The sequence below is a fragment of the Dipodomys spectabilis genome, unplaced genomic scaffold (genome assembly GCF_019054845.1).
Source record: "Dipodomys spectabilis isolate Male_0828 unplaced genomic scaffold, ASM1905484v1 ptg000140l, whole genome shotgun sequence".
NCBI lineage: Eukaryota > Metazoa > Chordata > Mammalia > Rodentia > Heteromyidae > Dipodomys > Dipodomys spectabilis.
The window spans coordinates 10,462,501-10,482,980 of NW_024870817.1; the positions used below are offsets into that span (position 1 = coordinate 10,462,501).

Consider the following 20,480-nt stretch of genomic DNA (forward strand, 5'->3'; position numbering starts at 1 on the left):
GTATGAAATAAGTATTTAATAAATTATTAGTTCAATGAATAATTTGGATTCTTATTACATCTTAATCCTAACATGTGGGCTCTAGGACCACAAGCAAACCATGATATTTTCTTGAAATTACAACAACAGTACTTTAAATATGTTATATTTCAGTTTGAATAACCAAAGGGAAAGATGGCATATTTTAAGATATTTATCTGTAATAATCCTTAAGCAAGTTTTACGACTATGTTTTAAGAATGTTTTTATATGGTGTATGATTATGTCAAATTGATAAAATTTTGAAAAACCATGTGCTTACAGAGATAGGTGATACTTCGATATTTACATAATTTTATAATAGATTTTAATAAGAAGCTAGGAAAAGAATTTATTCATCGCCATAAGATATAAATGCATGATTAATATACTGAACAGTTAAGTTGATAAGATAAATCAGCATCCATCTCTGCTTTGGATCATAATAAAGATATATTTGTAGGGTTCCCTAGATCTATTTAGGGATTTTGATTTGTCATTGACTGGGCACCAGTTGTAAATCCTTACTTCTTTTTACTTGAATGTGTTAATGTGTGGGTGTCTATTTGTGTCATTTTATAAAAATGAGAATCAGCAAATACAAAAGAAATTCACAGAGCAGTACTATTAAATTTTTGTTCTTGATAAAGAATGGTAATTTATTTTAAGGTGCTACTGCGTATATAGTGCTTCCATAAATATATTATTTGAAATTAGAAGAAGTACTTATTAAATTTAAACCTACAAAAAGTTAGAAACAGGGCAGGTGACAATATGGATAAGTGCAAAGTGGATGTTTTAAAATAAATAGCACTTGGATGACCTGAGATGTCAGAACTGAAGACAAGGGTGTGTGTTTGTCAATATATCCTTCATGTTTTACAGACTCCTAAGGGAACAAGGGAAGATACAATTTCACTTTTTCTGTGCCAAAACATTTTAATTATATCTTCTTCCAACTACAGCGGTTCAGTAACCAAGGAGCTGACATTGATGCATGTGTTGATAAAGCTGCAAACATTCAAAATGAGATTAACAAAGATTTTGAGCAAAGGGTGACAGCTAATTTTGCACAGTATTCTGCATCTAATTCAGGCCAGCGTAATAATAGAATATTTTATAACTGTTTTGTTATTCAAAAGGACTTTTATAACACACTTATGTTTGTGAATGTCTTTGTATCATGCTCAAGAAATTATCTTTCTTATAACTTAAAACTATTTGCATCCATATTGTAACCTTGAAACAATATTAAAGGGAAATTCCTCTTATCATAAATTGTTGTTGTTGTTGTTGTGTGTTTGTAAATCATACTTTGTTATTAGGCCTCTTTTCTTTATCCTAATTAATCCTGATCTAGAACGGGTAAAGAGATGACAAACATGTATTTTTCTGAAATTGCTTTGTATGCACTAATAAAATGGTCAAGAAAAGTTAAATTCAATTTATTTAATTAATAAAACTGTAGTTTCTTTATGTTCTTGAACTCCTTTGAGCACATTGCAGTGTATTTCTTTTCTCTTCTATTCCCTATTTGAAGGCAGCTGACAGTCTTCTTTCACTTTTCTTTTTCTTTGTGAAATTTTCTTTTTTTTATCCACTCACTCCTCCATCTGCTTTCACTTTTGTTTGCTTGGGCCGTCTCTCATCCCAACTTGATAATGAGGAATGCAGTGTGACCCTGACCTCTATCAGCCCATGCATGACCTTCTGACTCTACCATATAACCTTTGACCTTCTCTTTGACAGCTTGATTAATTACCCTGTGTTATGATTTATGAGTAAGTGCTATGTAAAAATAATAGACAACAGGTGGTCCTCTGAAAACTTTTTGTAGCGTGTTTTCTTTTACTGACTAACTTGATGAGCTATTTGAAGATGGAAACTTAACTGGGAAAATCTATGTTGGTCCATAGAATAGTATTTTTATACCACGGAACATGACATTAGAATTCAGGCAGTTACAAGTTAAAGTATGGTCCTGATGAATGTTTTACTTAATCTTAGGGTGCTGTTACCTAAATGCGTATTGAGAAGAAGCGCAAAGTGGAGTCAAGTGACATTCAGATGTTTCTGTCCCAGGTCACGTTTAGAGAAAACTGCTGAAATAATGGAAGGGTATTTTTCAAGCCGAGCTGCAGCTCCAACAACTATGTTTACTTTAACGCTTCGCTATTGACTTCTGATTGGTTGTCATGACTTCATCTTACTTTGGCACCTAAGATGTTGCATCAGTGACATATGCATACCTTTCTTGTGAAATGATGAGAATAAACATAACATTCCAATAAAAAATAAATGAGAATAAACATAGCATTCCAATAAAGAAGAACGGACAGTGCCTAGGTTACTCATTTTAACCATGGGTAGATGTAGTTTATGGATTTAAACATTTGGAGTTCCATTTCCCTTGTGGATAAACACTTATCTTCTTTCAGTCCAAGCGAATAGAATGTTGAGCCTGAAAAAATATGATTGACCAATGTAGGTAAAATTGTCTGTTACAGGGTTTTACTTGAAGACCATAATGAGTAGTTCCACTGGTCTTGAGATTTTAGTGTAGCCCCCTGACCTGGCACATGTGAATTCCTCTTTGGCAGGTTAATATGCAGAGCTGAGTAATTTTAGCTGATTGTTTTTATTTAGCTACCAATAAGGGATTTGAAACATATATAATTTAACCTATTTTCCATGCTTCTTTTAATTGGTAATCAATTAAATTGGCTAAATCTTTAGATCTGTGGAGTTTCATTTTGGGTCAAATGTACAGTCTGGTTTTGCTTTTAGGTTTTATCTCTGCAAATTCTTCTTGATGAGTACAGTGCTGTACTGATTTCATTCTTCCAGCAGTTTCCTCAGGTTCTTTGTATTTGACATCACCTGTCTGTTTTATGCCTCTGTGACCTAAGTCATCATTTGTAGATTGAATGTTAAATACACTATTATTTATTAGTAAGCACATTTAAGACTTCAAAGTAGAATCTTAAGGCCTATGAATTTTATATAAATCACAGCAAGTGTTGTATAAAATGCCATGTCTAGCACTAAACTTGTGAAGCCTTCTGATTAAGATCCTGTAATTTAGACCTTGTAAACACAGATCTAAAAATGAATTTACAGTTATAGCTACACAAGTACGGAAATGGAACTAAGATGAATTAAACCTTAATTTTTCCTATATCTTTTCTTGGTGTTTTCTTGTCTTGATATTCTACTAGACTATATACTATCAAAGTTAATAGTTAACTTTATATATATATATATATGTATATATATATATATATATAGAGAGAGAGAGAGAGAGAGAGAGAGAGAGAGAGAGTCAGAGTCTCTTTAAAGGTTGCCTTTTGGAATTGATTTTGGTACATCATTACAAAAGATGCCAGAAGTTTTATGTATTTAAGGAGTAGAATGTTCAATAATCAGTTCTATCATTTTATCTTGTTAAAGATAACAGAGGTTTCCCATGTGTATTTGAATGATGCAACACAACTTCCCATCCTATGGTAATTTAACGTATTTTAAGTAATTAAATATAAAAAGAACACTTCAATTTAAGGTTTAAGATTCAAAGCCTAAATTATAAGGATTGCCTTATTAGAGAAATAATGCATAATTATTTTACAGTAACTTTATGCAGTTACTTTTACAGTAACTTTAAAGTTTTAGGAAACTTTACATTAATTAAAACTCACATTAGAAGCCTTTTACTTAGGTGGTTGTGTATTGATTGAATTCTTTAAAAAGTTACTATAAAAGTTGGCATGTACTTTGATTTGCTAAAAGATTTTTTACACTTTTCTATTTCAAAATAATTATATGTCCTTATACTGTTTTACTTTCCCTGGCTTCTTAGTTATCATATATTAATATTTATTTTGCAAAGTAAGTGTTTTGTATCATATAAAGAGATTTGGGTATTGTTATATATGGCAGAAAGGAATGAAATGATAATGTTTCACTGTATGTGTATACATCAATTAAGATATGAAGAAAACTACTTGAGGAATACTAATTTGCTTCATGGAATAACAATTTAATTTTCAGTATTTATTAAAAATCAACTCATATTTAAGTATATATTCCTAAATATTTATTGATTGCTATTTAGTGTTAGAAACATTCAAAAGATAATTTTTCATACTTTTTTATTATTTTTAAGAAGTTATACAAAGAAATTGCCATTTAGCAAAGCAAATCATCAGTGGCTCATGCCTGTAATCATAGCTACTCAGAAGGATAATTGTTTTTAAATACTTTAAGTGGAAACATTCATTGTTGATATCTAAATAATTCAAACTCCAGCCAAAAAATAAAAGAAATCTAAGTGATAAAGGTTGTTGGATTTATGTTGCAGTGATTGAAAAATAGAATCATTTTTCTTTTGTTGATGCCTCAGTAAAAATTTGACATTGTGCCTTTATAAGATTGAACAAATGAGCTTTGCAATGTTCAATTATGTAATCAATAACTTAGACAAATGGTACTTTTTTGAGAATTTATGTTTAACTATTTCTTGTATTTATTTTTATGGAACACATCAAATTTCAGAGGAGTTTTTTGAAATTCATGTGGGCACATCAACTTTTCAACACGTGACTTCTAAAAGTCAAGTGCCAACTTCTTTAATAAGCCTGATATTATAAAGATACTATTTCTAATGATTAAGTTATAAATTATCATGATAAGTTTTAAAAAAATTCTGATGATTATTATAATTATTGTTCAGAGATTTGTCATTCATTATGAAAAGATGATGCACATTATATTGATTAACTAAAGTCCATTTTATTACCTGGAGTTTAAATTTTTTTATTATCATTACATTATAGTAATTATCAGGATTTTCTCCTCTGAGAATTGTACAATTCTGTTAGGGGCTTGCTAACTCTGTGTGTGTGTGTGTGTGTGTGTGTGTTGAAAGTTCAGTTCACTCACAGAAAGCAGGGAAGAAACATGACAAGAGACCACTTACTCACAGTACAAAATCTAGAGAGGAGGCAATTTTCCTTTTGGCCTATGGTGACCTTTTTTTACTATGTTCCTTACACCAGAGACAGTGTACTGAATGCCTCTATTTCATCCTGTTTAGCAGAGTGCAACAGTGTTCTTTAGCTTACTTATGGTGGGAGGAGAAGTTATAGCTGAAATTTGAGAAGGGCGTGAAAAGTTATAAGAGGCACAAGGAAGAGGGGGTAGAACTTATTTCAAATGTGATTTTAATAACTAGTCAAGTGTGTCCAACTGTAGAAAATCACCAAGTGACAATCTGTCTACCTGACAGTGATCACAATGAATTACAAGACTTTTGAATAGCTTTACAGATTAGAATGAAGCAAGACCAAATAAAATATCTTTTGTTGGAAAAACTTTTGACTTGCCAGCTAAGAAACTTTAACATACACATACACACACACACACAATAGTTCTTTTGCTTTGAAGTAAAATGTTTAAAAGTTATGAGAAATATTTTATTAGTTCTTTATGAAAGGAGCATTTATCTAAAAGTTTTATTTGAACATCTGTTCATGAATGTGTGGTATTTTGTTAATCAGTTTGGTATATATTATCACACAATTTTCACATACGTTGGATGACTATATCTTAATTAATGGCCTTGTCACTAAAATCAGAACTTCAGTAATCTTGAAATTTTCCAAGACATTCATGGTTTTAGGCAGTAATATCAGATTAGGGGTAAAATCTTAGTGAAGTTTGTAAAGAGTTTGTAAAATAAACTGTTTTTAAAAAGTGAACAAGTAGCATATTTTAAAAAAAGATTATTCTGTGCTAACATTGATTTTTGTTCCTGGTTTTGTTTTACTACTGCTGTTTTTAAAATCATCTTATAGTTTGTTTGGAAAGAAATCAAGTTGAACTTAAAGTAGAATTGAAGTAGAAGGTTCTATGATTATAGTTTTGAAAACCATATCCTTTTTGTGCTCATGGAAATTTTATAAGCTTTATTTTCTATAACTTATTTTATCATAATATTACATCTTTTAAGAATGACCTTGAAGGATTTTACAAGGATATAATTGGAAATCCAACAATACAGAATTGAATAGAAAAGACAGATATATAATAGCTTCAAAAATTTGCATTGCTCATGCTTGTCACTGGCTATTGTTTATCCTTTTCTATTTCTTATGGTTAGGTTAGTCCATTAGTTATAAAGAAAACATCAAAAGTCTTCTTAATTATAGCCATAGAAATTTTTGCCTTACTACAAATAAATAAGACATGACAATATATGTTTTCAAAAAACTTAAAACCTTAGAAATTCAGATAGCTGTATTTTTAAACTTTGAAACTTTACGCATAGTTTCTTGATACTATTTTTTACTAAACAGAAAATAGTGTGGTAGTTTGAAATATTAAGTAAATTTCAAGATTAAAGATATGCAGTTATCATACATCATAGTATTGGTTGACTTATTTCTGTGGTTTATCAGTCTTCTTGAAAGAAAAAAGGTGAATAGACATGCGCAGGTAGACATTATACATTTCTGATACTTAGATATGTAAATTTATGGCATGTGAGACCAGATTTATTCCTTTTTTATTAATGTTTCTTACTTTTGCAACAAATTAAAATGCTCATTACAGAGCAACTGTAAAAAAAAATCCTAGAAATGAAGTTTAAATTATAGTTTTCAATTTCAAAACAGTTATTTTCTCAAAGTATGCATTATAAACATTAATGTTCTTTGAAAGTATACTTATTGTATTACATTTATTTTGGTAAACTTTACATTTTTCCAATTTAAAATGTAAAATCTTTGTTAAAATTATAACTTGTTTTTTAGATTTTTTTTACAAATATATAATAATAAAGACAACTTTAAATTATTTTTTACTGTAGAATTTAAACCAAAATGTTTCCTAAAGAAATAATTTAGCTATATTAACTTGCTTCATTTGAGCTTTTAGTAACTTTTTTATTGAGTGAAATTATTCTAACATTAAATTGCACCATTTTCTTGTATTTCAAAACAGGAAGGATATGGAGTAATAGTACTAAATCCCAATGAAAACTACATTGAAGTAGAAAAACCGAAGATACATATACAATCATCTTCTGATAGTTCAGATGAACCAGCAGAAAAGCGGGAAAGAAAAGATAAAGTGTCCAAAGAAACAAAGAAGCGACGTGATTTCTATGAAAAGTATCGTAACCCCCAAAAAGAAAAAGAAATGATGCACTTGTATATCAGAGTAAGCCAGAATACTGCTTTCCTTCATTCTTTCCTTTTCTTTATTCATTCTGTAGCTCATATAAATTGTGGATTATTTTTTAAAGCTTAATTGTTAGCTATTTGTTCTCTATAGCTGTCCATTTTGATGAAATGTTTTTATTTTTTATTTAAAATTATCAAACATGTCATTTTTATTTTAGTGTGATGTTTTATAAATGCCACAAATTCAAGTACTATTTTCTTTTGTGTCCTTTACTTCTCCAAGAAAGGATTTTCTAAAATAACGTTAATGTGATAGATGCAGAAAGAAAGGAAAACTTTCTAATCAAGATTTTCAACATGCCATTTCTTTAAAGTCTTAAGCTGTTTTGTTTTTCATGAGAGTTCACTTAGCCTAACATTTTAAAATATCCTACCTGCTGAATTAATAATTCATGTGTCAAGCAGTCTTTATTTTGGATTGTAAATTTTACTAGATAATTCATTGTTTTCTTATGAGCAACTATTTATTCATTGGTGTCTCAGTCTAATTTCTGATAGTAACAAGAGGAGGAAGAGTGAGTAATATCCTGATAAGTATTTAAACTAAAATAGTTTAGGGATAGTGTAATGAGGAGACTCTTGTCCTTTGCTCTTGTCTTCCCCCGTGAGCCTTTGCACTTTGTAATGCTAGCAGCATGAAATTATAGCAGATGCCCAGGGACATCCAGTTCTGTAGGGGGCACAAACAGTTGTATCTGTATGTTGAAATATTATTTCTGATAAATATATGGTATATTATATACATAAAACAAATTTGAACATTTTCAAAGCCTATTTTATGGATACTTTAATTTGACAGTAAAGTATGTGAAAATGCTGCTGAGTGAAGTAAAACAGCAAATTTATATGTTTTTCAAATATGAACAATTTAGAACATTTAAACAGATAACTTAATATTTGTAAATTACCTTGTAAATAGTGACATTTCACAATGTTTTACTTCAGCTCTTTTTATGTTTTATTTTAAAGATTACTAACATATTTCTTTTTATCTTTGAAAGGAAATAAATAGTTTCCAAGTTTTTGTTTTCTTTATTGTACACTGGTTTATGGCAAAATGATCCTCTTTTTAAAATTGTACTTCAAATAGTCAGTACATTAGGCAATCATTCCATGTGAAAGCAACATATAACTTCACAAGATCTCTCAAAATGTATCCTGACCAAGAATATCCACAACAGTTCATTTGATGAGTTATATCAGAGTCAGATTCTAATATTTTAAATTTTAAAACCATCTCCCTAATTAATAATTATTTGAAAAAATTATAAATTTTGAATCAATAAGTAACCTGTTGTTTTAATGAATCTACATCATCATGTGTTGTTATATCTTATTCTATTTTTAAGCTTCCTACTATGTCATCCAGCTTTTAAACTATTATTTTAAGATAACATTGCATTTTTAAAATAAATTACTTCTAATATTTAGCTTCCAGAAGTAAGTATTGTTGTTTTTGAGATATACAAATCATGAAGAATATTTATGTGCCTACATGCAAACAAAAAATGATTTAGTATAATAATTTTATTTCTTCTAAAAATACCTTTCATTCACCTATTGTAGTGAGATACATAAGGATATATCTCAAACATCTCCCTGTAGATTCATTTTTTCCATTCTATTTTCTTTTTGTTTTATCACCATTGCTTTTATTTTTCCTTTTGTTGTCCTTTTTGTGTGCATTTGCTTTATCCTTTTCTTCGCACCTGCCTTCTTGAGTCTTACATCTATTTTTTACTTTGCAAAATATCTTACATTGCTCCAATAAGACCAACTCTTTTTTTGTTTTGTTAGCACATTTCTTACTTTTACATTTCTGCCACTTTTTGTTATTGTTTTTATGTCTTTCTTTCTTGCCCTATTTTACTCATTACTCTGGATTCCCGTGGAAAGCACTAAATATAAAGTAAGCTCATCCAGATATGATAGATTTAGCTAATGAAAACTTTTTTAATAAACACCTGATTTTTTTATAAATCTGGAATTGTACAAGAATAACACAGATTTACTGAAACTCTTACCTCTAGAAGATAAGACTTGGTTCTACAGTGGCAAAGTGAAAAGCTTAGGTAAATTTCACTTACTCAAGAAATAATTTTTCTCTATATACATTTCTAAATATTGTAGTTTTATATTCAGAATATGATATACCGTAATGGAGATAAATTTATTTTTATTTATATACTTCTTAATCATTTATGTTTTGATATTCTCTTCTGTACTTTGTAATAACCCAATAACTAGGAGGATCAAGTCATCATATTCACTTTATAGTTAAGGAATTGTTTATCTAATATCACATAGCTAGTAAATGGTAGAAATAAGTGTTGAAATTGTATTTCTCTTGTTTTTATCCCTTTCCAGGTTAGTATGTTGTTCTAACAGTAGAAAAAATGTATCTAAAATATGAACATTAAACCACATATTACTTAGTAACATTTGATGACAGATGACAAACATCTATTTTTGAGCAGTTATAAATCATACTTATCTCTATAAACTATATATATATATATATATATATATGTATGTATGTATGTATTCTCTCTTAATGGGATTTTATTTGCAGATGAAAAAACTATGGATCAAAACTTTTAGCATTTTTCTCATGGCCACATAATTCTTAATATAAGCTGTATCAGGGCAAGAATTTAGTCTTTTTGCTCAATGTTATGTCTTTCACCCTAGAATACACAGTTCATAATAAACATTTGGACTTTCCTGCTCAGGCTGGCTCTGAACTATGATCCTCAATTCTCAGGCTAAGATTACAGGAATGAGCCACGGGAATCCGGCTTGTGAGGTCATATTGTAAAAGGCAAGACAAAGTGCACACATTGCCTTTGTAAATGGAGTTGAAGATAAATTATTATTCACATATATTCTCTATATGAAACCAGGCAGATCTACCTGAAACCCAGAAAAGACAGAGGCACTCTTGACAGGAATCCACAAGAATCTATATTCAATCCACCACAATGTTCGACAATAAATACACTCACTACCTAATGTATATAACTGTAACCCCTCTGTACATCACTTTGACAGTAACATTCAAATTTAAAAAATAGTATCTCTGAAAATAAATAAATAAACATTTGTAGAATGAAGCCTTCAAATACAGTGATAGATCCTTAAAATCCTAAACTACTTCTCTCTTTAAATTTTATTTTTTTGACTATTTATTGTTATTAATAAGTTGTTTAGTTATACAAAGGAGTTACAATTCCTTAATTTGGGTACAATGCTTCTTGGTCAATGTCACCTCTTCCTTTGTTCTCTCCCTATTTTCCACCTCTTGTCTCTACACTCAAATTACATGGTTAATTTTTTACATAATGTACATTGAATATAATGACTACATTTACTTACCCTTCTTTCCCCCCAGTTCTGTGCATTCCCCAGTTTTACCACTCTCTCATACATGTTTTCATTTCTTGGTATTCATTTTGATAAACAGTATTTTAGTTATTTAGAGGAATTTCATCTTTGATTCCTCTTCTATATATACTTTCTTTTAGTCAGTTTATGTGTAAATGCATTGAACCTTTTATATATAATACATAATTGAATTTGACATGTGAGAGAAAACGTGGACTGTGTCTCTCTAAACTTGGCTTTCTTCACTTAACATGATTTGTTCTAGGTCCATTATTTTCCTGCAAATGACATACCATTCTTTGTAATGAATGGGTGAATTTCTATGTGCATATATACCACACTTTTCTTGATCCACTCATCCATTATAGAACTTCAGGCTGGCTAAAACTTGGTTATTTGAATAGTGCAGCAATGAACATGGATGTACAGGTGTCTTTCTCTAGATAGATGCCCAAGAGTGTTATTGCTATATCATAGTTTAGTTCTTTGAAGAATCTCTACATTACCTTCCAGGGTGGTTGTACTAGTTTACGTGGAGTTTTTGTTCCCCCACATCCCAGCCAGCATTTGTTATTGTTCAAATTTTTGAGGCTGACCAGTGGTGAGATAATATCTCAAAGTTGTTTTGATTTGCATTTCCTTTATGGCCAAAGATGTTCAGCATTTCCTCATATGTTTATTGTCCATTCTTTCTTCTTCTTCTGAGAAGTCTCTATTTAACCCCTTTGCACCTACCTTACTAAAGTGTTTTCCTTAAAGAAATATTCAAACTAAAACAAATAAATAAACGAAGTCTGTACATTGTGGATCTCCTACTCCATTCAGTGGCTCAGATAAGATTCCAAAACATGATGTAGCATTTCATTACTTAGTATAGTTAATGAGCTGTGTATTTTCTTCTGAATACATTAAACTAGACTAGCTTTTTTCACTTTTTATCTATGTCATCATAGTGCTAACTTTAAGGATGAAATGGATGTTTCATCCTGACCATCCTACTGTGATTTACATGCTTACTGTGTTGTGTATGTTTGTGCTTTTTGGAATCTGTAGCTTTGCCTCCTGTTCTTCTCCCAGTCCGCATTCTATCAACATTATAATTTCCTACTGAAATATCACCCATTCCTCTTATTATAACCAATTGCCTGTTCTCTTAAGACTCATGAAGAAATTATAGTTTGTTAACTTATATGGAATGTATCATATACTATCTCACAATATTGCTTTTATTTTTTCATAGTTTTATTAATATTCCAAGTTTACCTTTTATATTTTCCCACTAGATCTCCTTGTAATTCTCTAAATCTTGCTTCATTTGTATTTGCATTGCATGATGATCCATAAAAATAAGTAGATAGAGCCACTTTTTGCAATAGTTCAGTGCATGTTGTCAGAGAATTAGGAACTGATTCTAATGCCCTGAAGAGGACAAAACCAAGAAAACTAGGTGTTGGCTTAGTGATAACAGATAAAGGGACTTAGAAGAATAAAAGTTAAGCCTAAGAAGAGAAAGACAAGGAAAAAGATCAGTTAATAGAACTTAGTACAATAAAGCTATAATATAGCAAAATGACTATGCTGATGGTTTGACAATGGGCTGGGACTACTTGTACATCTCATTCCTAAGATGATATTTTTGTAGTGATGCATGCTATAGAAAGTAAGACAGGGTTTAGACTTAGATTTTAAAGAAAACAAAAACAGAAAGAAGCCAGGTGCCAGTGACTTTTGCCTGTATTCCTAGCTACTCAGGAGGCTGAGATCTGAGGATTGTAGTTCACCCTAGGCAGAAAAGTCCATGAGACTCTTTATCTTCAATAAATTACTCACAAAAAGTCAGAAGTGGCATTGTGGCTCAAGTGCTAGAGCTCTAAACTTGAGTACAGACAAGCTTGGGGAACAGTGCCCAAGCCCTGAGTTCAAGCTCCAGGACCAACAAAAAGAGAGACAGACAGACAGACAGACAGAGAGACACAGGACAAAGAGACAGAGAGAGGAAGAGAGAGGAGAGGGGAAGAGAGAAGGAAGGAAGGAAAGAAGGAAGGAAGCTAGCAAGCAAAGAAGAAAGGAAGCAAGCAACCAAGTAAGGAAGGAAGGAAGAAAACATTTGCAGAATAGAAATTGTGCAGTCAGGCTTGTACATTGAAGATATTCAAATATTTATGGATTGATTGCTGTTGACATTCATCAAAATGATTACTACTTAACATGCAAGATATTTGGTGTCTAATTTTATGACTAATTTCTAAGCATGCATTTGAATTTTGCAGTTGTTCAGAACTTCCATAAACAAAATATTTCTTTTTAAAAACATGTAGTTTTGATGTTCTAACTCAGTGATGATATGAGGATTCGATGTTATCCTGTCTTCTCTCTTTTTCTCTTTTGTACTGATGACACTGGAGTCATTAATGTTGTATTTTGGCAACCAAGTTCAATTTATTTTCATTTCTAAACAATGACTGTATAATCTAAGGAATCATATTATTTTCTTTGCACAGGTTGACTATTGTCTGAAATGTTTGGGATCAAAAGTCTTCTAGATTTAGAAGTTTGGGGAATTTTTAAATATTTGTGTAGATTATCAGTAGAGATTCCACAGTATGAAAATTTGAAGTTCTTCATAATTCAACCTTTTTTGAGCAGTGACCAAACTATATGGTCAATTATTTGAATTTTTTCTTATTTTTTCTATCTAGTAAAAAGGTAATATACTCTCAAATTTATACTAACATATTTTATACATAGGCAGATATAAAGAAAAATCCATATGTAAAACTTTTAGTCAAGTATATTTTTCTTACTAAATGAGTATGAACAGATATGACTAACTAGTGGATTGTGTAGCACATTTCTGATGCATTAGGAACAGAGCATGAGAGATCAAAGGACGACTTCTTTCATGTGGCAACTTCCCTTAACTATGAAATAATGTACTTGCTAGCATATATTATGGCTTATTAAGGGGATTTATTTGGTCTAGGCAATAAACATCATGTCAGACATGCCTGGCAGGAAAACCTGCTTAATATGTTTTGTAATAAGATGGAATTTTTTGTTCTTGAAAACATCTGCCAACTGAATTCAAGAGTGAAGACAGAAAATGTCATCAATTTAGTGGTAATCCTATAAATTTAGTTTCTTTTTGAGCAACACATATCAAGACATACAAAATTCCCAGTGTTAATCACCAGGGGTTATAGTACTTTGTAAAACGATGAAACAAAAACATTTTATTTTTATATAATGTGTTAATTAATTCATAATGAATTTTAATATTTCGACTGATAAAATTTTAACAAGCATCTTGCCAACAGATCATTTTTTAAAGCATCTGTTTTTTAATGTGTTGGGCTGAGAACTGAATCAAATGGCTAAATATGTACATATATTCTTTTAAAAAACATATTTCCACCCCCGTAACTATATTTACACTATTTTTACCCCTTGAGCCACCAGGGGCTGCTGCTGTGATTTTTGCTTTTCTTAGAAACTGAGTACTTTAATCACACCGTATCTTTAGCTTTCTTTAACTTGGAAATCATGTAAAATATAACCAGAAATGAAGAAAAGCTTAGCTGGTAGTTTAATAAGCAGTACAAAAACATTATTTTTTAATAAGCAGTACAAAAACATTATTTTAATGCTTTCTGGTTTGTTTGGTTTAGTTTTGGGCTTTTTTGGAGTGGGGGTGCTAGTACTGGTGCTTCAGGGCTTAGGCACTGTCCCTTAGCTTTTTCACGGTAGGCTGGTACTCCCACTTGAGCCAAATCATCCTTTCCCCCACTTCCCCCACCTTTTTGGAGGTTAATTGGAGATAAAAGTCTTATGGAGTTTCCTGCTTGGACTGACTTCAAACCATGATCCTGATATATCAGCATTTTCTGAGTAGCAGGGATTACCATGAGTGCCTTGCATGTTTTCTGTATTCTAAGGCATTTACATTTTTTTCAAATAAGCTTAAATCCTGTAATCATTGAAGGCATATGTGACAACTATTTTCTTCTTGGTTTTATTGAATGCATAGCATTCAGAACCACGTCATTTCAGACATAACAAAGTATGGATTCGAAATGGAGAATTTGATAGACCAGAATTTTACTTCACTACTTCCATTTAATATAATGTTAGTAAAGTTAACTTCATTTCAATTTTTATGCATTAAAAAGTTGAATAAAAATTATATGTATAAAGTAAACATAGTATCAGAAACATCAGTTGGGAGCTTTAAGACCAATTTTAGTATTTCTTACTTTGTGATTCAGCAGAGAAAGAATTATTTCTGATGATTGTACATTTCTTGGGTATTTTCTCTAACACCAACCAATTCTCTAACTCTCTGATACCATTGAGGTTTACATAATTCAAGTCAATTCTAAAGTTACCAGATTTAGTGTCAAACCATGGGTTAAAAGGTTCAGTAGCACAAGATTGCCCCATTTCAGACGCGAATCACAGTTCCTTATATAGCAATCTATACTTTATTTATTTATACTTTATTTATTTATATATAATTTATATATTGGATATAAATTAGGGTTTTCCATAAACCTTTCTTCAGGTTTAATAATTTATTAAGATGCAAACGTATTAAAATACTTCAGCTTATTGGTTTCTTAGAAAAACTTCAACTCAGGAACAACTAAATAGATGAGAAGAATAGAACAAGGAGGGTGTTTTTCTGATAAGCGCTTACTTAGTGTGTGCCACCGCTGGACCACACATCCATGTGTTAACTAACACACCTGGAGTCTACCCAGGGCCCCAACCTAAAATATCAGTGACGGAAGAGGGATTATTATGATTATTGTGATTAACTAAAGACAATCTTATGACTTGAAATGCTGAAAATTTAGGAGCTCTCTTCCAGAAACCAAGGATAAAGACCAGATATATTTTTTTACATTTTAAAGATCATTGATTATTTATAAATATCATGTAAAATCTCAATTTATTATTTTTTAACATTTTGTTTATTTTTTCATTATCTTTAAGTAGTTGTACAAAGAATTTCCCATTCTACAAAACAGTAAATGAGTACAAAGTGTCTGACAACATTGTCACTCATCTTTCTTAACCCATCCCAGATATATTTTTGTAACTTACTATGTCACACCAAAAACAGTCCCTTGGGCTTATACTCCCCAACTTATGACTCATTGAGCAATATTGTAAAAGAATCAGACAAAAGGAAATCAGTAGAGAGAAAGCTGGAATGCATACATCCTGTGAGCTTACTCAAAACATGTCTCAGAGGGCAAGACTGAATGTGTTCACAGTTTTTTTCTCTCAAATGTTCTAATCACATCACTCTTCCTGTGAGAAAGAAAGAGTAAGAGATGAGGAGAGAAGGGCCAAGTTTCTTCTCATCAAGTCATAAGAAGAGTAGTTCCCATCTGAGAAGTGAGTGACTCATTGGTAATATTACAATTATTATTACTTACCTTTCTAACTACTCAAGAAACAGTATTAAAATAATAGTCTTTTATTATTTGCTAACATGGTTAATTTTTTATCGTACTGTTTTCTTTTTAAAAAGAAGCTACAATCAAGCCTGATTAAAAAGTAGCCACATCATTTAGTTTAGAACACTCAAAGGATCGTAATTTATGTCAAATAAGCACCATCTTTGTATTTTTTGTTCCGTGGTCCTCAAACCTAATAAATACCGAAGATTGTTGCATAAAAATTTGATAAATGAATGTTTATATGCATTCCTTCCCTCACCTCCCTCACATCCCCCCTTGAACTTTAACATTTGTTTCCAACATAGTGTCTTGTGAGTATCATTGTTGCTTTGGGTCATCCTGTGTCCTTGTTTCAGTGTTTTGTTATTCCCCTTCTTCTCCCCAAATTAGATACATATATGCAGTACCAAAATCAAGTACTGTGACAACAGGAGATATACAACAGGGGAAGAACTTACAAAGGAAGCAAAAAAAAAAAATCACATAGTACATTAAAAACAACAACAAAGAAAAACCTCCTGTGTCCATATCTTGAGGTTCATTTCACTTATCATCATCTTATATGGTCATATGTACATAGCTTTTGAACTTCTGTTCTCATCAGTTAAAATAATCCTAGATATATACTAATTATTGCAAATGAGGGAAACCGTGGAAAGAACATATTAAGTGAAGTAAGCCAGACCCAGGGAAATAAAATTAAAAATAAAATTAAAACTGAAATGGAATATGAATGCTGGGCACTGGTGGCTCATTCCTGAAATCCTAGCTACTACTCAGGAGGCTGAGATCTGAAGATCGTGGTTCAAAGTTAGCCCAGGTAGAAAAGTCCCCACAAGTAACTTACTTCCAATGAACCACTCAAAAACTGGAAGTGGACCTGTGGCTGGAGTGGTAGAGTACTATCCCTCAGCAGAAAGAGGCTCGGGGAGAATGTCCAGGCCCTGAATTCAAGCCCCACAATTGTCCAAGAAAAAAAAAAAACGGATACTGTTTACCTGCTAAGAGTTTAGACAAGTTACCTTCCTTTGTTGTTTCAGTTTGTTCCTGTAAGGTAGGAATAATCATTATCTGTTACATAGTTTTCATAATAAATGAATTATTGTGCTCCTATAGTGTGAGATGATAGGCTCAGGCCACCACACCCAGCCATTGGTCCTGATGGAATCTCTTCTTGTTTTGTTTTTGCCCCAACAGGCCTCATATCACAGTTTCTTAATCTTTGCCTTTCAAGTAGGTTGGATTATAGGATCCAGCCACTATGCCTGACCATTATATAAGCAATATATTTTACGAGAAATAAAGAATAAGACAGTGTGAAATGAGCTCTTTTGGGGAAATCTCTTTACTCTCTTGTGGTATATTATACTCTTGATGAATATCAAATTCAGCCTCCAACAGATAGGCAGTTATAAAAGGAAGGACTATTTTGATAGGTCTTTCTCATAAGTATGGAAGCTTCCTTTTGATAATACACCAACAAAAATATAGTTCGTGAGTGGCTGCAGGCATTCTAAAATACTTTTCATACTTTAAGAAAATCCATTGATTTATGTTGTACTTTTCATGGCTCTTGTATCCATTAATGATTTAGTTACAGTATACACTGGTCATTTTGAAAGTTTTAATTATTTATTTACTTTTTAACTTCAGCATGTATCCTCAGGTTTTATCATTGGGAACAAATGCTGTTAATTGTTTCCCTTGACTTTCATAGTTACTTTGCTTTCCAGAAAATATCTTTTAGATGCTCAAACCTGAATCATTGCATTAGTCTTTTTTAATTAATTCACTTTATTTTTGTTATAAAGGTGATATACAGAGGGATTACAATTACATGCATCAGATAATGAGTACAGTGTCTTCTGTTCCCTCAGTCAGTCTTACATATAAAATGATGTCCCACTTGAGCCATGCCTCCACACCATTTTGCTCTGGTCATTTTTGAGATACAGGTTGTCTTTGCCTTGACCATCCTAGACCATGATCTTCCTATTTACGGCTCCTACCATAGCTGGAATGCCTGGTATGTATTACTATACCAAGCTTTTTCTGTTGAAATGAATTCTTACAAGCTTTTACGGTCTTCCTCGTCTCCGCCTCCCACATACCTGGAAAGATGAAAGCATGCCAGTACAATCAGCTTCTAATATTATTAACTTGGGTATTTTCCCAATTTTACTTTGTTTCAGTGAAATTTTATCGATTTTATTTATTTTGGGGGGGGAACTAACTTCATTGATTTTTGTATCAGTTTTGGTACCCATTTCTTTAATTTTTACCATAATCTTTATTTTTTCTTTAAACCCACTAATTTTGGTGGGTTGACTTTTCTTTTTAATTTTCTAGGAGCTTCATATTTTATTTGGTAAGGTTTTTAAATCTCTCTGGTTTTTAAATGTAGCTAATTCGTAGCTAAAAACATTTCTTCTAACATTGCTTCTATTGAATCTTAGATTCTGGTAAGTTTTTTGTTTTTTTATTTTCATTAGATTCTCAATTTTTTTTTAAGCTTTCCATTTTATTTTCTTCAGTACCTATTCTTCACTCAAAAGTGTATAGTTCAATCTCTATGTGTTTGAATATTTTCTGTAGTTTCTTTGGCAGTTGATTTCTACATATATTCCACAAAGTGTCAGAGTGAGCACTCAATGTCCTGAAAATTCTGAGCTGAGTACAAGAAAGTAGATTTAAAACTTTCTTTTCTCTCTCTCTTTTCCCTTTTTTTATTTTTAGTAGCTTGCATTGGATATATAGGGGAATTTTTTTATTACATTTTGACATATGTTTACAGTATATTCCAATCAATCTCACTCGTCTAGCCCACCTTCCCCTCCTTTTTAAATTCTACTCAAGTTTCTGACATGATTCATGGATTCCTAACCTCCCAAACTCTATTTTTACTCTCCACTTGAGCCATGGTATCCTCCAACTTTCCCAAGCGCCTTTCAGTTCACAGGCTGTTCTCTCTGTCCACATGGTTCTCAAGTCAGTGAAGCAGTGGTAGGCTCAAGATTTACTGGCATTCCCTGCACCATCACTGCTCAGGTATTAGTTGAGATTCTAAGAGGCCCCTGGGGCTAATGGCAAGGCCTTGCTTGTTGTTGAGAACTATCTTGATTCTCAAGAGTTAATGCATCAGTATCATTCCAGTGGTTGGAAGATTCCCCATAGCAGAGCTAGCCAGTCTGACCCAGGAATTCCAACTACTATGAGTGCACCACCCCCTCCAGCTCCCTCCTAACTTTCTAGAGATTCCAGGCCACAAGCTGGTCTATCTATGGGATGCTGATGTAATAAACAAATCTATTGTCTTGGGATTCCTGATTTCCTTAACTCTTTGGGAATTTTAGTGTGAAAACAGCTTTAAATTTGATGTATCTCTTGTAACCCAGAAACTCTTGAATTTGAATCTCTCTTTCTTGGTAAAGGGGAGTAAGTATCTAGAAGGTAAACAGTTAAAGACACACTTTAAATATGACAAAACATGAAATTTTTACCTCACTTTCACTCACTCATGTCCATCCATTCATTGTAATTTCAGCTTTGTTCCATTTTATTCTTTTATTCTCTTCTTGCCCCACACACCAGTTAATGTTACAATTTTAGTTCTGTTATACTGCCACCAACAACAATAACAATCCTTATTGTTCTTCTATTTTTCACTTACTGTTCCTTCATTTCTGCCTTTTTTAACATAATAGTGTGTTATGGAATTTTTAATTCTTTACAGTGTTCCTTTTAAAATAATTATTTTGGACTTGCAAGCAGGAAAATATAAGTAACTTGTCTCTTAATATGCCAATTCTCACTTGTCTCTTAACATGTCAGTCCTCACAGTGTTTTTATGCTCTACGCTCCCAATGTATAAATGCTTACTTTTATTTCCTAGGCAATTGAAATAGATGATAGGTTCTAGAAGTAGGGTTTCCTTTTCAAAACACAATGTTAGGGCATCAATAGTCAGGATATGCTGATTGATTAAATGAAAGTTTGAGCGGGGGATATAAGAGACTTTTCAGGACCTGTCTACTCCATTGGATTGACATGAGAATCAAGATATATATTGAAGGGTCCTGAGGTGTCTTTTCTTAGAAATGCCTGCCTAGAGAACTAGCCTTAGCTGCCATCTGAAATGTGGATTTCAGAAGGGTTCTGCCACTTTACTGATAAAAGTGCCTACCTGAACCTAGCCTGATTCTCTGGAATGTAGTCCAGGCTGAATACCTATATCTCTTTTTAAGTCTAGAATCTTCTTAATGTTACCGAATGCCTATGACACAAGTCTCTAATAAGCCTGCAAACAGTGCATGGTGTTGTCACTGTTCATTGCTAGAAGAACTAAGCACATCCTATATTACTCCACTAT

The 20,480-nt window shown here is 31.9% G+C and overlaps 1 protein-coding gene across 7 annotated transcripts in view; it reads left to right on the forward strand.

The window, feature by feature from the left end:
• Fam172a (family with sequence similarity 172 member A) overlaps positions 1–20,480 on the forward strand; it is a 380,050-nt gene that overhangs the window by 152,479 nt on the left and 207,091 nt on the right. For all 7 annotated transcript variants that reach the window (XM_042691028.1, XM_042691029.1, XM_042691031.1 and 4 more), the window contains one exon: positions 7,018–7,236. In XM_042691028.1, the coding sequence (XP_042546962.1) occupies positions 7,018–7,236 (219 nt within the window). The remainder of the gene's footprint in view (positions 1–7,017; positions 7,237–20,480) is intronic.